We start from the raw sequence: 17548 nt of genomic DNA, 5'->3' as shown, positions 1-17548 counted from the left end.
TGCACTTAAACACTGCTGTATCCATTTTTAAACAGGTTAACTACTAAAACTGAGATGACAGACGTCAGAGAGCAGCTACTTTCCATTGAGCAGAAATATAAACTTTTCAAACAACAGCAGTTTATATTTATAACGGCTCTTGAGCGCTCGAGGGAGCAGGCCAGGGACAGAACTGAGCCCGTCTCCACCGTGACACAGGTGATTTATTCACACTTCACGCTGTTATGGTCAAAGATTCTTATAATTACACACAATTACACAATAACTGCATTACCCTTCTAAAGTTTGGGGCGTAAGATTTTTTTTTATGTTTTGGAAAAGGTCTTGTGCTCAACAAGGCTGCTTTTATTTCATAAAAATACAGAAAAACAGTAATATTACAATTTAAAGTAACTATTTTAAGTGTTTTTTTCTTCCTGTGATGGCAGGCTGTTTAAGATTCCTCAGAATTTTTTTTTAACATGCTAAATTGGTGCTCAAAAAACATTTCCTATAATTAATAATGTAGAAAGCAGCCATGTAATGTAGCTAAATACAAATATTAATAAAAAAATAAAAAAAACATTACTGACCCCAAACTTTCAAACAGCAGTGTATGTGTACTTAAGTTCCACACAATATTATTGCTTATTAGTTGCACTAAACACCAACTAATATAATTACACAAACTGTAACACTGATCTTAAGTTTGACCTTGTTAGTAAATGATGTTCCTCTATAGGTCCAAAGGTACATGAATCAACACTGCAGCAATTCCACAGACAGACGCATCTTCTCGCTCTTTTTGGAAATTATTTCTGATCTTGAAGGTGTTTTAAAACATCTGGAGACCTCACTGTCAAGCAGAAAGACTTTTAGTGAGGGCCTGAACACTTGCAGGGTGATCTTGAGCCCCAACAGCAACATCAGTCAGCTAAGAGCACAGTTAAGTGACAGGAAGAAACAAATTTATATCACACTAGTTATTTAAATTTAAATTCTCCAGGATAAGGATGCTATAGTCCAGGGGTGGCAAACGTCGGTCCTGGAGAGCCACAGCCATGCAGAGTTTTGCTTCAACCGTAATCAAACACACCTGATCAAGCTAATCAAGGTCTGAAGCGGTACTAGAAAGCTACAGGCAGGTGTTTTAATCAGGGTTGGAGCTGAACTCTGCAGGGCTGCGGCTCTCCAGGACCGGAGTTCGCCACCCCTGTCCTGATACGGTCTATTTTGCTCATTGATTGAAATCACATGGTAAAGAACCTCAGGAGTTTTTTTTTTTTTTTCTACTTCACAGCTACCCACACAACGAGATAAACCGGCTAAGCTGTGATGAAGCAAGAAATTTCTACGGTGGGATTGTGAGTACGATTCCACTGGCTCTAGACCTCCTCAACACCTACAGCAGAGGAGGTGCTCAACGTGTCACTCCAACAGCTACAGAAATCTCTCATCAAACGATTGCAAAAAATGCAGAGATGGTTGAAGACCTTGATAAAGACACCAGTAACAAACTGAGTAGATATAAAAAAGGTGCAGGTGGCTGGCATGCTGGAAAACCAGCCTGGAAGCCACCAGGAAATACAAGTAGATAAAACACTTCAACACTTACGCGTGTATCACAGTGAGCTGTCACACAAAGTATTATTAAATATACAATTACCATTTTAAAATCAATGACTATGACAAAAATATGCAAAACATATATTTTATTTTTTGTTGATCATAGCAAATAGGACAACGCAAATCTGTTTTCTCAAATTCAAAATAGTCTCTGGTTACCGGTTACACCCATCACCATCTGTGTGTACCATAGTTCAGATAACTTTCAACAAACGACTTAAGGTGACATAGACTTCCTACTTCTGTCAGTAAGGCATTTCGTGAAACAACAATTTTTGAGAGGGCTTTTGGTATAAAAACAAAGTAAAGTCTAAGTGACAGGGAAACACAGCACAAGCTGTAAGACCACACTCGTAGTGAACTGTGATAAGAACAGTCTAAACAGAAATAAAACTGCAGTGATTTCCAAAGGTTTCAATTCTCATTGTAAACTCTCTGAGCCATTTCCCCAGCTGGCAGGCCGAAGCCAACATTTTATGTTCTTTGCACTTCACATATTCCAATTATATCCTGCTCTGAAAACAAACCCTTGGGGCAAGTTTTTTAGAAAGAGATAAGTATGCTGCTCTCCTAAGGTTCAGCAATAGCCTGAATTAAAAAAAGAAGTGCTTTTACTTCAGCCAGCTGCAACCCCATTATATGAAGCCTTTTCTTCGCAGATGGGGTATGACCTGTGTAAGACAGAAATGAAAGAATATAATAGAGACATAAGCCTTCTGGCTTATAGTGAGCAGCTTCTTTTCAGAGTTTAGTGTGTCAAAGTATTGCAGTGGCGGTATTTTGTACGCTATTAACACAAGCGCATTCACCCACCAGACACATCTTAGACCAAAAAGATATTCTCGTTTCACAACAGGTCTGAACTGGACAAATGCACCTACAGCAGCCTGGCCTGTGTTCTATAAGGCTCTGACGGTCCTGCAAAGCAGCAATCTAAATCGGTTTATTTTTACCATCACCACTCATACCTTTGAGCTGGCATGAAGTGTTAGCTAAGAAGTATTGCACTGGTGACTGGGCGCTACAATCCCAGCAGAGAACTTAATGCATAAAAATAAAATCTATAACTAGAAACACAACACAAGACTTGCTTATTCTCTATAAGCGAAGCCCACTGCTAAGGCATATACACACGGCTCGCCTCAGCAACGAAATGTGATTTCTTAATCTACTTCACATAGCTTCTTTTTTTCACATTTTTATCGAACTGATTGGTTGGCTGGCATGATTATTTACAGTGCAGCATTTGCAGTGATCAGTCTGATCACACACAGTAATGTGCAATTTCCGAGTCATATCAGTGGAAATTAACAATGCTTATCTCACAGCGACTCGAGGGGGCATTTCGCGTGGACAAATTAAGGAACGTTGCAAACCGAACGGTACTATTACAAGAGGAAATACAGTGATTAAGTCAATACATTTGCTGAAAAGTACAGTGAGGCCCGAATAACATCCAACCACCATGCAATATAAATCACCACGGTTGCTCACTAAATGCCCATTATAAAAAACGAAACAACCCCCCCAAAAAAACCCCACTGAATTACAATGAATTCATATTAGACAAAAGATAAGTGAAGCTTTTGTGAAGACAAGATATTCTCTTGCCAATCTGGTGACTACATGGCAAATGCCAAGTGACAACCTTATTCTTTTTTTGGCATTTTGTAGTACAAGAGCTTTTAAAATGAACTAAAACTTTGCAAACCACTCTAACAAAAAGAGCAGCGCATTCTAATACTGGGTTAAAAATTATCCTCTTCTAACTTCGGGCAATCATGTCAGCAATGTACAATCAATGCTCATGGTGGGTCTCGTTGTAGTCCATGATTCTCAGATCCTGCTGCCTCCTCTGCTGAATATTATACGCCCGGGGTCTGTCCATGGGCTGCAGGTCAGCCTGATCAGTAGCCTCTTCAAGCTCCACGCTCTCTGTGGGGTCTGTGATTGCCTCAACCTTAAGATCCTTAGAGAGGCAGGTGAAGGTGGCCGGCTCACCATCGTAGTGGCTCTCGCTCTTATTTCGAAACATCTCTCTGGCTCTCTTACCCAAAAAGCTTCCGGTACTGGGGTAAGAGCCAACTGCCAGTGGGGAGTCGCAGGGGAGGGAAGGAAATGAACGGGTAAGGGCAGAAAGATCTTCTTCCTGACTGCCATTAATGAGTGCTGAGGGTGTCTGAGGAGACCCGGCAGATATTTCACCACTGACACGCACGTGCATGCCTTCCTCTTTTTTCACGGGGTCGGCTGATAGAGATGGAGCAGATGGGCCTGTACTGTTGCTACTTGGCCTGAAACACAAATAGAAATAGAATTCTGCTACACTTCCAACAACCCATCATCTTTTTATCTTATATTTTGCCCTGTAAAAGTCTAGAATGCATTACAGAACACACCATTTGTATTTGTAAATCAGTCTGTGGAGGAGAAACATGTCAATACAGAACATACCTCTTTTTGGGAGGACTGCTGGGCTCAGAAGTGGGCTCTGCTGGTGATTTAGTGTTCAGGTTTTTGAGCTCTATCTGGCAATAGAGTTCAAGTAGCTCAGATTGTAATGCCTGAGTGATGTGCTTCTGGGCCAGATACCTGTTCTCTGAAGCCTGCCGCTGCTCCCTACAGGAAACAAAAAACCAGTGCAGACAAGGATTAAATTAGCAAATCTTAGAGCAAGATTCTGTTGAAGAGATAAACAGAACCTGATGATCCATATTGTACAGATCAATACAGCACCACTTCATTAGATCTATCGTATGCATCATTAGCAAAGATATCATACCTAATACAGTGCCCTCCATAAGTATTGGAACAGTAAAGACAAAATTGCTCTGTTGGCTGTGGAGTCAAGACATTTGCAAATATGATTAAAAGAGGAATGAGACAAAACTACAGAATGTCACATTTTATTATTAGCCATTTCAACACATACATGTTTTACCAAATAAAAAGAACAGCACTTTTAGAGTTCATCCCACTCACTGATGTGAGCATAAATATTGGGACAGTTGAACATAAGGCAGATATAAAAGATTAAAAGCTATTATTTAGTTGCAGATCCCTTACGCACAATCACAGCAGTGAGTCTGTGACCCATAGACATCACCAGACTCTTGTCTCATCCTTTGAAATGCTTTTCTTAGCCTTTAATGCAGCCAATTCCAATTGTTGCTTATTTTGGGGAGTTTCTGCCTTTAATCTCCTCTTCAGCTGGTGAAATTCATGTTAAATCGGATTTAAATCTGGAGATTGACTTGGGCAACCTAAGACTTTCCATTTCTTTGCCCTCATTAATTCCTTGACTGAACTGGCAGGGTGTTTTGGGTCAATATGAAGCACTTCCCAATGAATCTGGTGGCATTTTCTTGAATATTGGTAGGCAAGATGGTTTTGTACCCTTCAAAATTCATTCTGCTACTGTCATCATACATCAAGTCATCAGTAAGGTTGAGAGGGCCTGTTCCAGAGGCAGCCATGTATGTCCATGCCATGACACCACCTCCACCATGCTTTACAGATGAGGCTGTATGCTTGGGATCATTGCAGTTCCCTTTTTTTCTCCACATTTTTGCTTCCCCATCACTTAGATAAAGGTTCATCTTTGTCTCATCGGTCAATAAACACAGTTCCAAAACTCTTCTGGCTCACCTTTGTGCTTTTTTGCAAACTCTAATCTTGCCTTTCTATTTTTGGTGCTGGTCAGAGGTTTGCATCTTGCTGTGTAGCATCTGTAATTCTGTGTCAAAGTCTCCTGAGGACAATAAATTGTCAGAGCATCACCCCAGCTTTCTGGAAGTTGTTGGTGATTTTACAGACACGTCTTTTAGGATTCATTTTCACAGCTTTTATGATTTGTCTGTCATCAACTACTGTTATTTTCTCAGCCGATCAGGTCGTTGTTGGTTGCTGGTGGTTTCCAAACTCTTGATTTCTCCATGCCCTTTGTTTTTGCTAGAGCTCTAACCGACTTCCTCTTTTCTTTTAACATCCAAATTGTTTGCTTTTCTCTCAAAGTCAGCTCCCTCATCTTCATCCTGGTTTGTGTGTGTCATCATCGAATGCAAGATTCAGAATGCAGAAGTAATGGATATAACTGATACGACACATTCCCTGCTTTTAATATCTGAAGAATTAATGCAACAGGACACAGCTGATCACTTAGAAAGACCTGTGAGGCAACTGTTCCAATACTTATGCTCACATCAGATAGAGGGATGAAACTCTAAAAGTGCTGAACTTCTTAGCTGGTAAAACATCTGTGTTGAATCACCCAATAATAAAATGTGACATTCTGTAGTTGTGTCTCATATTCATCTTTTAATCATATTTGTAAATGTCTTGACTCCACAGCCAACAGATCAATTTTGTCTTTACTGCTCCAATACTTTTGGAGGGCACTGTACATAAAAAAACCCCGGGTTCGAGTGGAAAACACAGGAGGTTCACTAGTTGTTAAATATAACAATTAAATCAAATTTAAAATGAGTTTTTACCTATTTTAAGTATTTAAAAATAAAAACAAAATCAAACAAACTATTTGATTTGTTTGCCTGCATTTGACGATCATCAGAACCATGAACATACAAATGTATTATATTATTTAAATATTTACATAAAATATCAAGGGGTACATCAAGTAAATATTTTAGAGGGTTAGTTCATCCAAACATGAAAATTCTGTCATTAATTACTCACCCTCATGTCGTTTCAAACCCGTGAGACCTCCGTTCATCTTCAGAACACAAAATAAGATATTTTTGACAGAATCTGAGAGCTCTCTGACACTCCCATAGACAGCAAGGGTTCCTACACGATCAAGGTCCAGAAATGTAGCAAGGAGATCAGTAAAATTATCCATGTGACATCAGGGGTTCAACCGTAATTTTACAAAGCTACAAGAATACTTTTTGTATGCAAAGAAAACAAAAATAAAAGACATCATCATCAGTTTTTCTCCTCTACATCAGCGTAGCGCCATTTTGGAGAATATCTGCTGGACGCAAACTGCGTACGCTCTTCTGTGTTAGCCTCACCGCGCGAATACGTCTTCTATGTATATTTATGCTTTGATTTCAATTAAAACAGCGCATCCAGTGTGTGGCTAAAACAGAAGAGTGTACAGTTTCCATCCAGCGGATATTCTCCAAAATGGCGCTACGGTGATGCAGAGGAGACAAATTTGAATAAAGTCATTTTGGTTTTTTTTGCGCACAAAAAAGTCTTCTCGTAGCTTCGTAAAATTACGGTTGAACCCCTGATGTCACATGGATTATTTTACCGATCTTCTTGCTACGTTTCTGGATCTTGATCGTGTATAAACCCTTGCTGTCTATGGAAGGTCTGAGAGCTCTCAGATTTCATAAAAAATATCTTAATTTGTGTTCCGAAGATGAACGGAGGTCTTACGGGTTTAGAACGACATCAGGGTGAGTAATTAATGACAGAATTAAAATTTTTGGGTGAACAATCCGTTTAAGTCTAAGGTTTTCACCTGGCAAATCAGTTCTGAAAACCCTTTAATATAATATATTGTAATGTAATGAAGTGTAATGTAATGAAGTGTAATGTAATATAATACCCTGTGTAATAAGAATAAAGACTTAGAATCAAACCAGTATCAGAAAATTAATTTGAACTTTTAACAGGACAGTGAAGGTGGAGGTCAGCTCATACATCGCCTGGCTTTTGACATTTTCCAGCAGTTTCTTTTGCTCTCGGATGATTTGCTCTTTCTTGGTGAGTTGGGTCTCCAGGTCTGTGATGCGCTGTTGGGCGGCTTCAAGTCTCTGACTCTGCTGAAGAGAGCTCTGCCTCAAACGCTCAACCTCACGCAGTGAAGATACCTGCAGCATATTCAGCTCCTAACAGTCACAAGAGATCAAGTCAACAATCAGCATATTATTCAGGTACAAGAATGATTCGCATTAGCCACTATTTTATAGAAGCTGTTAAAAACACAACGGTCACAAACTAGAGATCCACTGGTTTATGCAGTGATGCAAGTCATAAGTCAATAGTTAATAAATCATTGCTTACCTTGCTAACATCAGGCCCCAAGCGGTCGATTTTTTCCACACATAACTTGTTGGCTTCACCCAAAAGCAGCAGCTGCTTGTTCAGGAAAGCCATCTGCTGCTCCATGTTCTCACTATTGTTCAGCTGTGGTTGGATAAATCAGGAACACAAATCAAAATTAAGCAATCAGTAAAACAGGCCCATATTTTTTGCTTTCAAATTATTCTTGCAGTGTGATAGTCTTTCTGCATATCTTTGTCATAAACAAGTCTTACCTTGATGGACAGCTGGCTGAGTATGTGTCCCATATTACACACTTTGTTATTGGCTTTCTGGAGCTCTGCCTCCATTTCTCCGACCTTCTTCTGATTCTCTTGCAAATCACTCTGTAAATGTTGGCAAATAAAACATTAATATTTAACACAGTGCACACATGCTCTTCTACATTCCAGCAATGGAATGGCAAATGCGGACAATTTTTGTGCTGTATTGTGAGCAAGATTAACTATGTAACTTTTCATGTCCTCCAGCCCTATGTTCACCTTTAACTCCTGCATCTTTGAGTAATAGTCGTTCCGCTCCTTCTGTAGCTGCTGGATTTGAGTATGCAGTTGGTTCACAAGAGCATCTCTGTCTTCCTTTATATGCCTGGAGCGCCTCTGTTCCTCTTTCAGGCTTACCTGCACAGCCTTCATCTCAACGTCCTGAAGCTTGAGTTGGGTTTTCTGCCACGCACACAAAAATCACATCACTGGAAAATCACTTACAAGAAACAACAACTTAAGAAGGCTTTTTTTTTTTTCAAGCCTGACAAGAATTTGAGGGGTTTTAACAGGGCAATGTCACCAGTCACGCCAAGACCTGAACACTCATATTTTCTGCACTGATTACAGAGGAATATTTACAAAATTCTTCAGAATGGATTTATTAAAATGTGATAAATGGAGCTAAAAGTACTATTGCTTATTGGCTGGTAAAGCGAAACTAAACCAAACTAAAATATTTCATGAGTATGCAAAGAATGGGGCACGTGTAGAACTTAATGACTGACAAGCCTTTCAACTATATGCAGAATTTTGCACAGGCCTGGGTAATTCTTCTAGTTTCGTTAATTACCATGGAGTTGTTTTGCTCTTCCAGTGCAGTAGCATTGACGATACGTCCAAACAGACGACGGTTACGAAGTGCATGTTGCTCTCTCTTGTGTCTCTCATACAACAGCTGGTTATGCAGCAACAGCAGCTGACTGCGCAACATCTCCAGCTCATCTGACACTGCCGACACAGGACCTGGAAAATACACGGCAGTCAATGCAAATACACAAGAATAGCGATGTAGTTTAAATGTAAAAAAAAAAACAACAACAACAAAACCTAGAATTAAGGCTGCAAGATATTGGAAAAACCATAATGATAGTTTATGTAAAAATACAATAGAATAATAAATAAAGTTCTCATTTCAACATGTATTGTGCAGTTATACTAAGAATCTACAGAGATTCTGGCTATTCGGCTGATCATGGCCAACAATGATGTCTGACTGATTTTATGAAGAATGACACAGAAAACAGTAAAAGAATCTGAAAAAGTATTTAGAGGAAAGTGACAGGAAAATGGAAATGAACACAGGAAAGTTGTAGGAGAAAAGCTGGAGGACACCGGCGTCTTGAGCACAGAGAGCCTATGAATTAGTAAAGTTACTAAATACCTTTTCCTTTATTGCTATGCTGTTTACCTCCAGAGTGTTGGTCTGCTGATTGGCTTTGAGAGGACAGAGTTCTGCAAGAAAGCAAATGGACACTCTTCTGTCACATTTCCTCTAAAACACTGCAAGTAGTCATATTAGTAAGAGGAACAGAAGCGTACCTCTTCAGCATTTTCCCATGGGTGTCATGACCCTGCTGAATAACACGATCCAATACCTCCAGAGGGGATGTGGCAGAAAGATCCTCCCCTTCTAGCTCCTCTCGGTGCTCGCTTTCTTCTTCAGCCCTTCGGATGGCCTCTGTGGTCTTCCGCTCCAAAAACAGAAATGCCACTTTAGGCAGGGCGAGGTCAAACAGTGGCTCATAAGGCATGGACCCCTTCGTCAGATCAGACAGAGAACAGTTACTGCTCTTTCCGTGCTCGATGGGGGTGAAAGTGGGCCAGAAGGACCAGGGTTGCTGCTCTCCTCCTTTGGCAGAAAATTCAACCCTGTTGGGTGTGGATGCTATATTCTCCTCATGGCTGGGGTGAGACAAGAGAAGGGTGTCCAAGGAGCCTGAAAATGAGGAATCCAGGCCTGGCCTCGTTCCAAAGTCCAGTCTCCCGAGAGTCAGACTCAAAATCTCTTCATTGATGGTATCTTGAAAGAAAACATTGGAAAAGCTCACTGAAAATGAAGCCACGATTAAACAATTTTAATGTGTGGGACTCATTGTTTTGCATGATGTCACTGCTCTCACCAATCTCTATCTCCCCATCTGTCCTTTTAACAGTGTCAGAGAGCTGTGCCAATGACCCCGGAATCTTGGCATCACTTACACCTCCTAAAAGTAGCAAAAGTAAAGCATATTAATTTGTGTGTGTCAGTTACTAAATGGAATGAGACACTATAAATCTCAGCAGATATTCTCACCTTTGTCATTAATACTCCTAGGTGTGACTTTCCTAAGCTCTTTGCCCGTCTGAATAACCTGAACAGTTTTAGACAGAAAAGCATTTTTATAAAAACACGCTCGCAGAATATTTCTTAAGTAATAAAGCAAATGCTTTATGCGTCCATGTACCTTAGCCTGAATACTGCTGGTGTTTTGGGCAGGCTGCCCTATTTCCTCTGAGAGTGATGAGAGAGGAGATGACGCTGAGGGCGTGGAGGGAGATAGGGTCCATTTTCCATCCCCTTTAACAAAAATAACCCCTTAAGCCATGCAAGGGACTAAACAAACAAGCAGAACCTTTTTGCTTTCTAGACTAGAATGCATTTGGCTGACCTGAAGTGCTGGGGATCCGTCCTGAGAGGTGGGAGGCAATATGTGAGACATCAGAAACTGCGGTGGGGGACATTCCTCGAGAGCTAGGAGGGGTGGTCATCCCACACACTGAGGAAGGGCTCCATATCTCCTCCTTCGTCCCTGAGGAGTTCATCCTATCACTCTATTGATGGACCAATCATAAATTCATTCAGTTAGGGTCACAGATGTGCTAATCTACATTGAGACTAGGATATATGGATAACTACATACCTTGGGTTAGGCTATTAACCAGTAGACACGACACATTTTTTGCCATTTTGTTTAATTGTTATATTGCTTCTATTTACAATCTTTGCTCATTGTATTACTGTTGGTTTACTTGTCTTCAGTGGGCTGGAGAATTTAACTCGTTATTGTACAAACGATATCAGGAAATTAAATTACTCAAAATGTTGGTCATTTTACTTACGTCTTTGGAGGATTCTTACCTGATGGTCGGGGGTCTTTGCGCTGGAACCTGGGTCTTGGGTTACAGTGAGACAAGACAGAGAAAGAGACTGACGAACAGCAGCCATTGGTGTGACAGATGTGATTTCTGTTAGCAGAAAAAGTAGTTAAGATTCACAATCGGTAATCTCACAAAAAAAAAAAAAAAATTATTATTAATACACAAAAAAGTCTTTATTATATGTAGATTTCATAAGCTGGTCTCCTTTAGACATCAAGAGTTGGGTATGAAGACCTGTGTCTGCAAATGCCTTAGTTTCAATTTTCTAAATAAAACACTAGTGGCTGGATTTACAGACAATAATTAAACAGGACATCACTGAATTAGTATTTAGTAAATATAAATCATAAATAATTTTACCATGGATGCTGAGCTCTGACCATGATCGGCTATGGTCTACAGGGCGCCATGATATGTGATCCGACAGAGAGGAGTTTCCTTCTTCAGATGATGCCTCCTTAGAATCCAGCGAAAGTTTGGCACATTCAATCACAATATCATGAGGCTCAAATCTCTTCCATCTACACACAGTTAAAAACAGTAAAGCATGAAAAATCATATTCACTGGATCATGTTATAATATAACAGAAATCATAATATTTAATTTTACGTACCTAATTGGATCAACCTCATAGTCTTTGGTTCCGGTGATGAGCTCAGGATGTATTCGTACATACTCTAACATGGGCTGTTATAAAAGGAGGAGGAAATTTTTAGGCCAGGTGATGGAATAGTAATAATAGTTTTGCCACTTATATGAAGTGACCATTCTTAAAATCGTGTGGAACGAAAGATAAAACCTTACCTTCACCACTTCCTCAAATGTGTCAACATTTTCTTTCATACTGTAGTGGGCACGCAAGTAAGAAATGAAATTACAGGGATACATGCCATATAAACGATGAAAAAGTGAGTAAATGCTGGCATGTAGATGGACTGCAAACACTCCGTGAGGATGACCTACAGGACACATTCATAGAATGAGTACTTTCAGACCAAGTTATGTTTCAGCTATCTAGAAATTTAATTTACAAAAGAAAGATTTTTGCAGTGTTTCTGCCTGGGTACCTGGGTGACGTCGGTTCCAGGCAGCAAGCCTTCCAAAGATATCAAAGTACTCGCAAAGAAGCTGTTTATTGGTTTGAGGAATCATGGGAAGTAGAGCGATCAACACCAGCACACCAGTTATGAGAACTACAACATCAGAGTCAGCCTGGAAGTAAAAAAACAAAAACAATAGTTTTTTTCAGCAAGGATGGATTCAATTTATTAAGTGGAATAAATATTCCACTAGTGTCATTCCATGTCAACTTAACCAAAGGTCCCTGGATAAAATTTTAGATTTTTTTCCTGAAGAAAAATAAACATGTATAGCAAGGAAAGCCAAATTATTAATTGTCACAGATGTATATTTACTGAGTAATCCGCTATTTTGTAAAGGGGGGTCAAAATTACCTTTTTTTTTTTTTAATGCAAAATTGTAATAATATTCCCCAATATTACTGTTTTAATATATTTTTTAAATCATAGGAGACTTAAACCCATTTAAATATCTAAGGACTGAACCAACATTTTTGAACAGTAGTTTATATAGATGTACATACATGTGCACACATACAGTCATGGCCAAAAATATTGGCACCCTTGGTAAATATGATCAAAGGCGGCTGTGAAAATTAATCTTCATTGTTAATCCTAAAAAAAAAAAAAAAAAAAAAAAAAACTAACCTTTCATTGGATAAGAATTTAAATTCAAGATTTTTGGGGGGGAATATCATTATGAAATAAATGTTTTTCTCAAATACACGTTGGACACAATTATTGGCACCCCTAGAAATTCTTATGAGTAAAATATCTCTGAAGTATATTGCCATTCATAATCACAATTTTGAGCACTCCAGGGTGATTATGAACATAAAATTATCCTGTTTCACAGAACTATAAATAAGAGGAAAAACAAAGCCCAAATTCCCTTAATCATCCATCCCAATGAGAAAAAACAAAGAATATATTTCTGATGTGTAGCAAAAGATAATAGAGCTTCACAAATTAGTGAAGTGGCTTTAAGAAAAGAGCTAGAGCAGTGAAAATTCCCATTTCCACCATCAGGGCAATAATTAAGAATTTCCAATCAACAGAAAATGTTACGAAACTGCCTGGAAGAGGACGTGTCTATATCGTCCTAATGCACAGTGAGAAGGAGAGTTTGATTGGCTAAAAACTCTCCAAGGACCACAGCTGAATAATTGCAGAAAATAGTTGTGTCTCGGGGTCAGAAAACCTTAAAAAAAAAAAACTGGTCAAACAGCACCTACATCACCACATATTGTTTGGGAGGGTTTCAAGAAAAATTATCCTAGCTCATCCAAAAAAAACTCCAGCATATTCAGTTATCAGACACAACTGGAACTTCAAATAGGACTGGCTTCTATGGTCAGATGAAACTAAAAAATTTGCTTTTTAGCAGCAAACACTCAAGATGGGTTTGGTGAACACAGAGATAAAGAGTACCCCATGTGTACAATGTAACATACTGCTGTATTTTTGATGTTGTGGGGCTATATTTCTGCTGGAGGTCCTGGACATTTTGTTTAGACACATGGCATCATGGATTCTACCAAATACCAACAGATAAAAAAAAAAATCTGTGACTGACTCTAATAATGGGCCATGTTTGGATCTTCCAACCGGACAATAATCCAAACACAAACCTCAAAAACAACACATTCCTTGTGTGTGTAAACACACTTGTCAATAAAGCTCTTTCGGATTCTGAAATATCCCATTAAAACAATTTACACTGTAGAATTCTATTTCTCAAGTCAGAACAACCCACATGCAAAACATTATCCAAGTTCAAGGTCCTATTTGTAACCCTATCACAGTTGACTGGCTTAGAATTTTTGGTACCTTGAGGCATTTGAGCAGCGAGGCAAGCAGAGGGAAGCGAGCAATCTTGTGGATCCATGGTGGCTGCTTGCGAGCAATATGGCCGAGGAGGGTGATGGTGGAGACGCGGCAGCTCTGCTTGCCCATGCATTCATTCATCTTATCTAAAATATACTACAAAGAAATATATCCAGATGAGGCTGTTATTCATTAATCAGTGATGTTCTGAAATCCATGATGAATCATTAATTCACCAAAGTGTATACTGAAGACGAGTCTTTCTTCACCTTATCATGGGGCTCCCTGACAGAAGACAGGATGTCCACAGCTTGAGATGAGCTTGTCTCTAGGAAATAGTCCACAAGGCTATTCAGCAACATGGCCCCTTTATCTGTCAAAGAAAAAAAGAAATCCTACATTTATCCACTTAACACTAACAAACATATTAAGTAGTGAAAGTTCAAACACAAGTTGGACACGTTACGGTACAATTTTCTCAACTTGACTCATGCACTTGAGAAGTTATGTGAACAAGAGCTGACTAACCTGCGCTGAGTGTTTCCTGCAGCAGGTTTTTGACCTGCACCAGCTCATGTAGGTCAGTGGACCCCAGAAGAGGGATGAGGTCAAACACATTTGGCTGGTCTTTGGCCATAGCTGTGCAGGACAGTGGGCAGGACTGATGCCTTTGTCACAGCATAAACCAATGCCCTGTGGTGTCAGCATGGGGTGTGTATGCATGAACTAGTGATACAAATTATAAGACAATCAGAAAAAAAGACAAAGAACAATAATGTGAGTGATGTCAACGTGCTACAAAAAAAAAAAAAAAAAAGTCTTTGAGTCTGCAACTGAAAGCTTAGAACTACAACTAAAAAAAACTGCATTGACAAAAAATACTGAAGTGTACCAGTTCTACTATGGATATACTGTGTTTTAGGACAAGAGCAACAGCAATTTCATTTTTGGACCCATGCTATAGCAATTGTTTTTTGATATGCACCATGGATTTGGACATGGGTTATGACAATACCAGGTTTTTATGGAAATGAGCCATGCCAATACCATGTTTTCTGACATTTACTGTGCTATAACATTGCCAAGTCCTTTTTTCAGCACATTTACCATGATTGTACAATTAGTTGATTGTATAACTAGACGTGCATACATACACATTTATGATGGTCAGTATGGTATACATAAATACCATACATTAATGATACATGAACATGGTATTCACTCATGGTATAACCAGGGTTTGAAATTAACACCCGCCAACCCGCCAAATGCAGGTAAAAATCAGCTGTGGCTGGTAACGCTGTCAATTCACTAGCCAATCTGGCAGGTTAATTTTCGGAAGTTATGTTCACTCATTAATGTCTTGGGAAATTCATGCAAGCCAAATCTGCGCAGGTTTAGCGCAAATACTGTGAGACATCATGACAAACAAAACACGTACAGAGTGCACGCATACACGACGTGAAGTCTGCTTAGACTAACTTAGTGCGCGTTCTTTCACTGCATGATTCAGTCTATTAATATGCATTAAGAATGATCATAATTCAAGATAAGGGGGCAGAAAATATACACATTTATATCAATTCATATAGTTAATCAATATCACACGAAAAGTGCCGTTTTTTCTTTAAAAATCAGCATGATTACAAATGTGATATTGATTTTATTCAACAGTTCAATAAACAATAATACAATTATTATAAACATAATATATTTTAAATAATTTCAAATATCAGTATTCAACATTTCATGTTTAAAATATCAAAACATTATTTATGCATTTGTAACTGCAGGTTAAAGCATTCCACGTCCCTCTTAGCTGCATGTGTAAATACATCTAAATGCCACTTCATATGCATCTTCTGTAAAGATTCATTTTATTGATACTGATTTCATTTGTTTAGTAACAGCCTAAATGTATGATGAATTTCTATCACTGCTGTGAACTAACCACACAGAATATGAAGAATATCAAAAACATTAGGAGCCAGCTGTCCACGGCAGTCCTTAAGATACCAGCACAATAACACACTCAGCAAAATCTCATCTAATTATCTTTATCAATAAAATCCCAGAGAAATGTTGAGATTATTTTTTTGTTTGTATTGCACACCACTAGTATTGACACAAAATCATGTGCAAGGGTCGCTTTGTCACTTCCAGTGTAGACAGCCTTGGGCTGTTGGTTTATTTTGGCTAGTAGAAGTTATGACTGGCCGGTAACTTAATATAGTAGCCAAACTGGCTGGTGAGTGAAAAATTTTATTTCAATCCCTGGGTATAACCATCTGATACCATTACTCAAGATTTGTATGTGTCACATACACAATTATACAGAGTATAACCAGCAGTGAAATGTACTCCATACCAAACCTGTAATATGTTGCAGCTTGCAAGGGTGTAATCTCAGCAAATCACTCCTCTATGATACCTAAAATATGCTGTCTAGGTAGTCAGCTCACTAGATGTTGAAACGCAGCTACTGTGAAAATCAAATGTAGAGTCATGCTGGATTGAAAGAAAGTTGAACTGCGTGCGTTTATAAAGACTGAAGGCAAATTAAAAGCAGTTGGATTCTTGACTTCACGAATACTTAAACCGAATATTAATCTAAAGACCTTTAACTGTTTTCCTCAGTCTCATTGTAAGTGTTAAACTCAGTAAATAAAGCAAAACAGTTCTTGTAAACGCCATGTGTTCCGTGACAGCAGCGCATTCATCACATAAGAGAGCTTTAACTCTGCTTCGCGTCTATGACACCTTTTGCCATCTGTTTTTACTAAAACCCGACTTTCTCTACGACAAATGTGGCACATTAAACATGCACCAGGCGCCTGAAAAACAATTTATTGCCGTACAGAGAGTGCGAACTTCACACGGTCGCCATCTTGAACACCTCACGACCATTTACACTGCTGAGCTGTTTGCGCAGATGAAAAACTTAATATACGTAACGAACCAAGCGAAAGTGCTGAGGGTTTATGGGCTGATGTTTAATTATAGAAAGCATACTGACCGAGTCTTCTGTCTCGCTGTCATAAGATCACGGCATGAGTGGCAGAAAGGTGTGAAGTGCTGCTGTGCAATGAGAGCTAGCTAAGCATGCAGCGGCTTCAGCGTGACAGAAGATCACAGCGCATGCGCGGAGTTTTAAAGGACAAGTAGCGAACAGACTTGAGTTTTAAAAATGTATTGGCCTATAACTAACAAATATAATTTTAAAACTTATTTCAACATACATTGACGGTGCACATGGCAAAAATGTACACCCTGGTAATAAAATCATAATCAACATCACCACCACCACACAATAATACCATAATAATAATAATAGTTTATCGTTACTGGTAAATAATATTAGTTAAATAATAAAAATTAGATAATAATCATAAAAACAGTACAAAAAATGTATGTGCCAAATTAGCGAAAGTACCTGATGTGACCAACTAAGGATATAACAGAAAAAGTATATATATTATAATTGTATTATAATTTCTCTTTCATTAAGTAGGCTACAAACAAAGCAGCCTGTATTTCACTGAGCTCCTTGTTTAGTA

The 17548-nt window shown here is 38.9% G+C and overlaps 2 protein-coding genes across 4 annotated transcripts; one reads left to right on the top strand and one right to left on the bottom strand.

Moving 5' to 3' along the window:
• Positions 1–54: 54 nt before the first annotated feature.
• LOC306870312 (sperm acrosome-associated protein 9-like) lies at positions 55–2012 on the top strand (the record flags this gene model as incomplete). Its single annotated transcript, XM_079417510.1, has 3 exons — positions 55–198; positions 722–924; positions 1280–2012. The coding sequence occupies 3 exons, from the start codon at positions 55–57 to the stop codon at positions 1575–1577; spliced, it is 645 nt and encodes a 214-aa protein (XP_079273636.1). The 3' UTR covers positions 1578–2012.
• LOC306870311 (hamartin-like) lies at positions 1673–17127 on the bottom strand. Of its 3 annotated transcripts, none has more exons than XM_079417508.1 (22): positions 17008–17127; positions 14520–14717; positions 14261–14364; positions 13995–14147; positions 12153–12297; positions 11890–12044; positions 11699–11772; positions 11445–11605; positions 11065–11171; positions 10595–10757; positions 10391–10503; positions 10240–10297; positions 10067–10150; positions 9486–9966; positions 9355–9398; positions 8737–8909; positions 8163–8345; positions 7896–8006; positions 7642–7764; positions 7279–7466; positions 4060–4224; positions 1673–3899 (listed from the first exon to the last, which is right to left on the bottom strand). In XM_079417508.1, exons 2-22 carry the CDS (start codon positions 14626–14628, stop codon positions 3404–3406), a joined length of 3390 nt encoding a protein of 1129 aa, XP_079273634.1. In that variant the 5' UTR covers positions 14629–14717; positions 17008–17127; the 3' UTR covers positions 1673–3403. The 3 variants fall into 3 exon arrangements, with proteins under 3 accessions (XP_079273634.1, XP_079273633.1, XP_079273635.1); XM_079417507.1 differs by having other exon boundaries at positions 1678–3899; positions 9328–9398; XM_079417509.1 differs by lacking the exon at positions 14520–14717 and having other exon boundaries at positions 1678–3899; positions 9328–9398; positions 17008–17032.
• Between the last annotated feature and the right edge of the window lie 421 nt (positions 17128–17548).

Source organism: Barbus barbus (assembly GCF_936440315.1).
Source record: "Barbus barbus genome assembly, chromosome: 5".
NCBI classification, from domain to species: domain Eukaryota; kingdom Metazoa; phylum Chordata; class Actinopteri; order Cypriniformes; family Cyprinidae; genus Barbus; species Barbus barbus.
The sequence above is the reverse complement of the archived record's forward strand: the minus strand, read 5'-3'. Positions and strand labels throughout refer to the sequence as shown.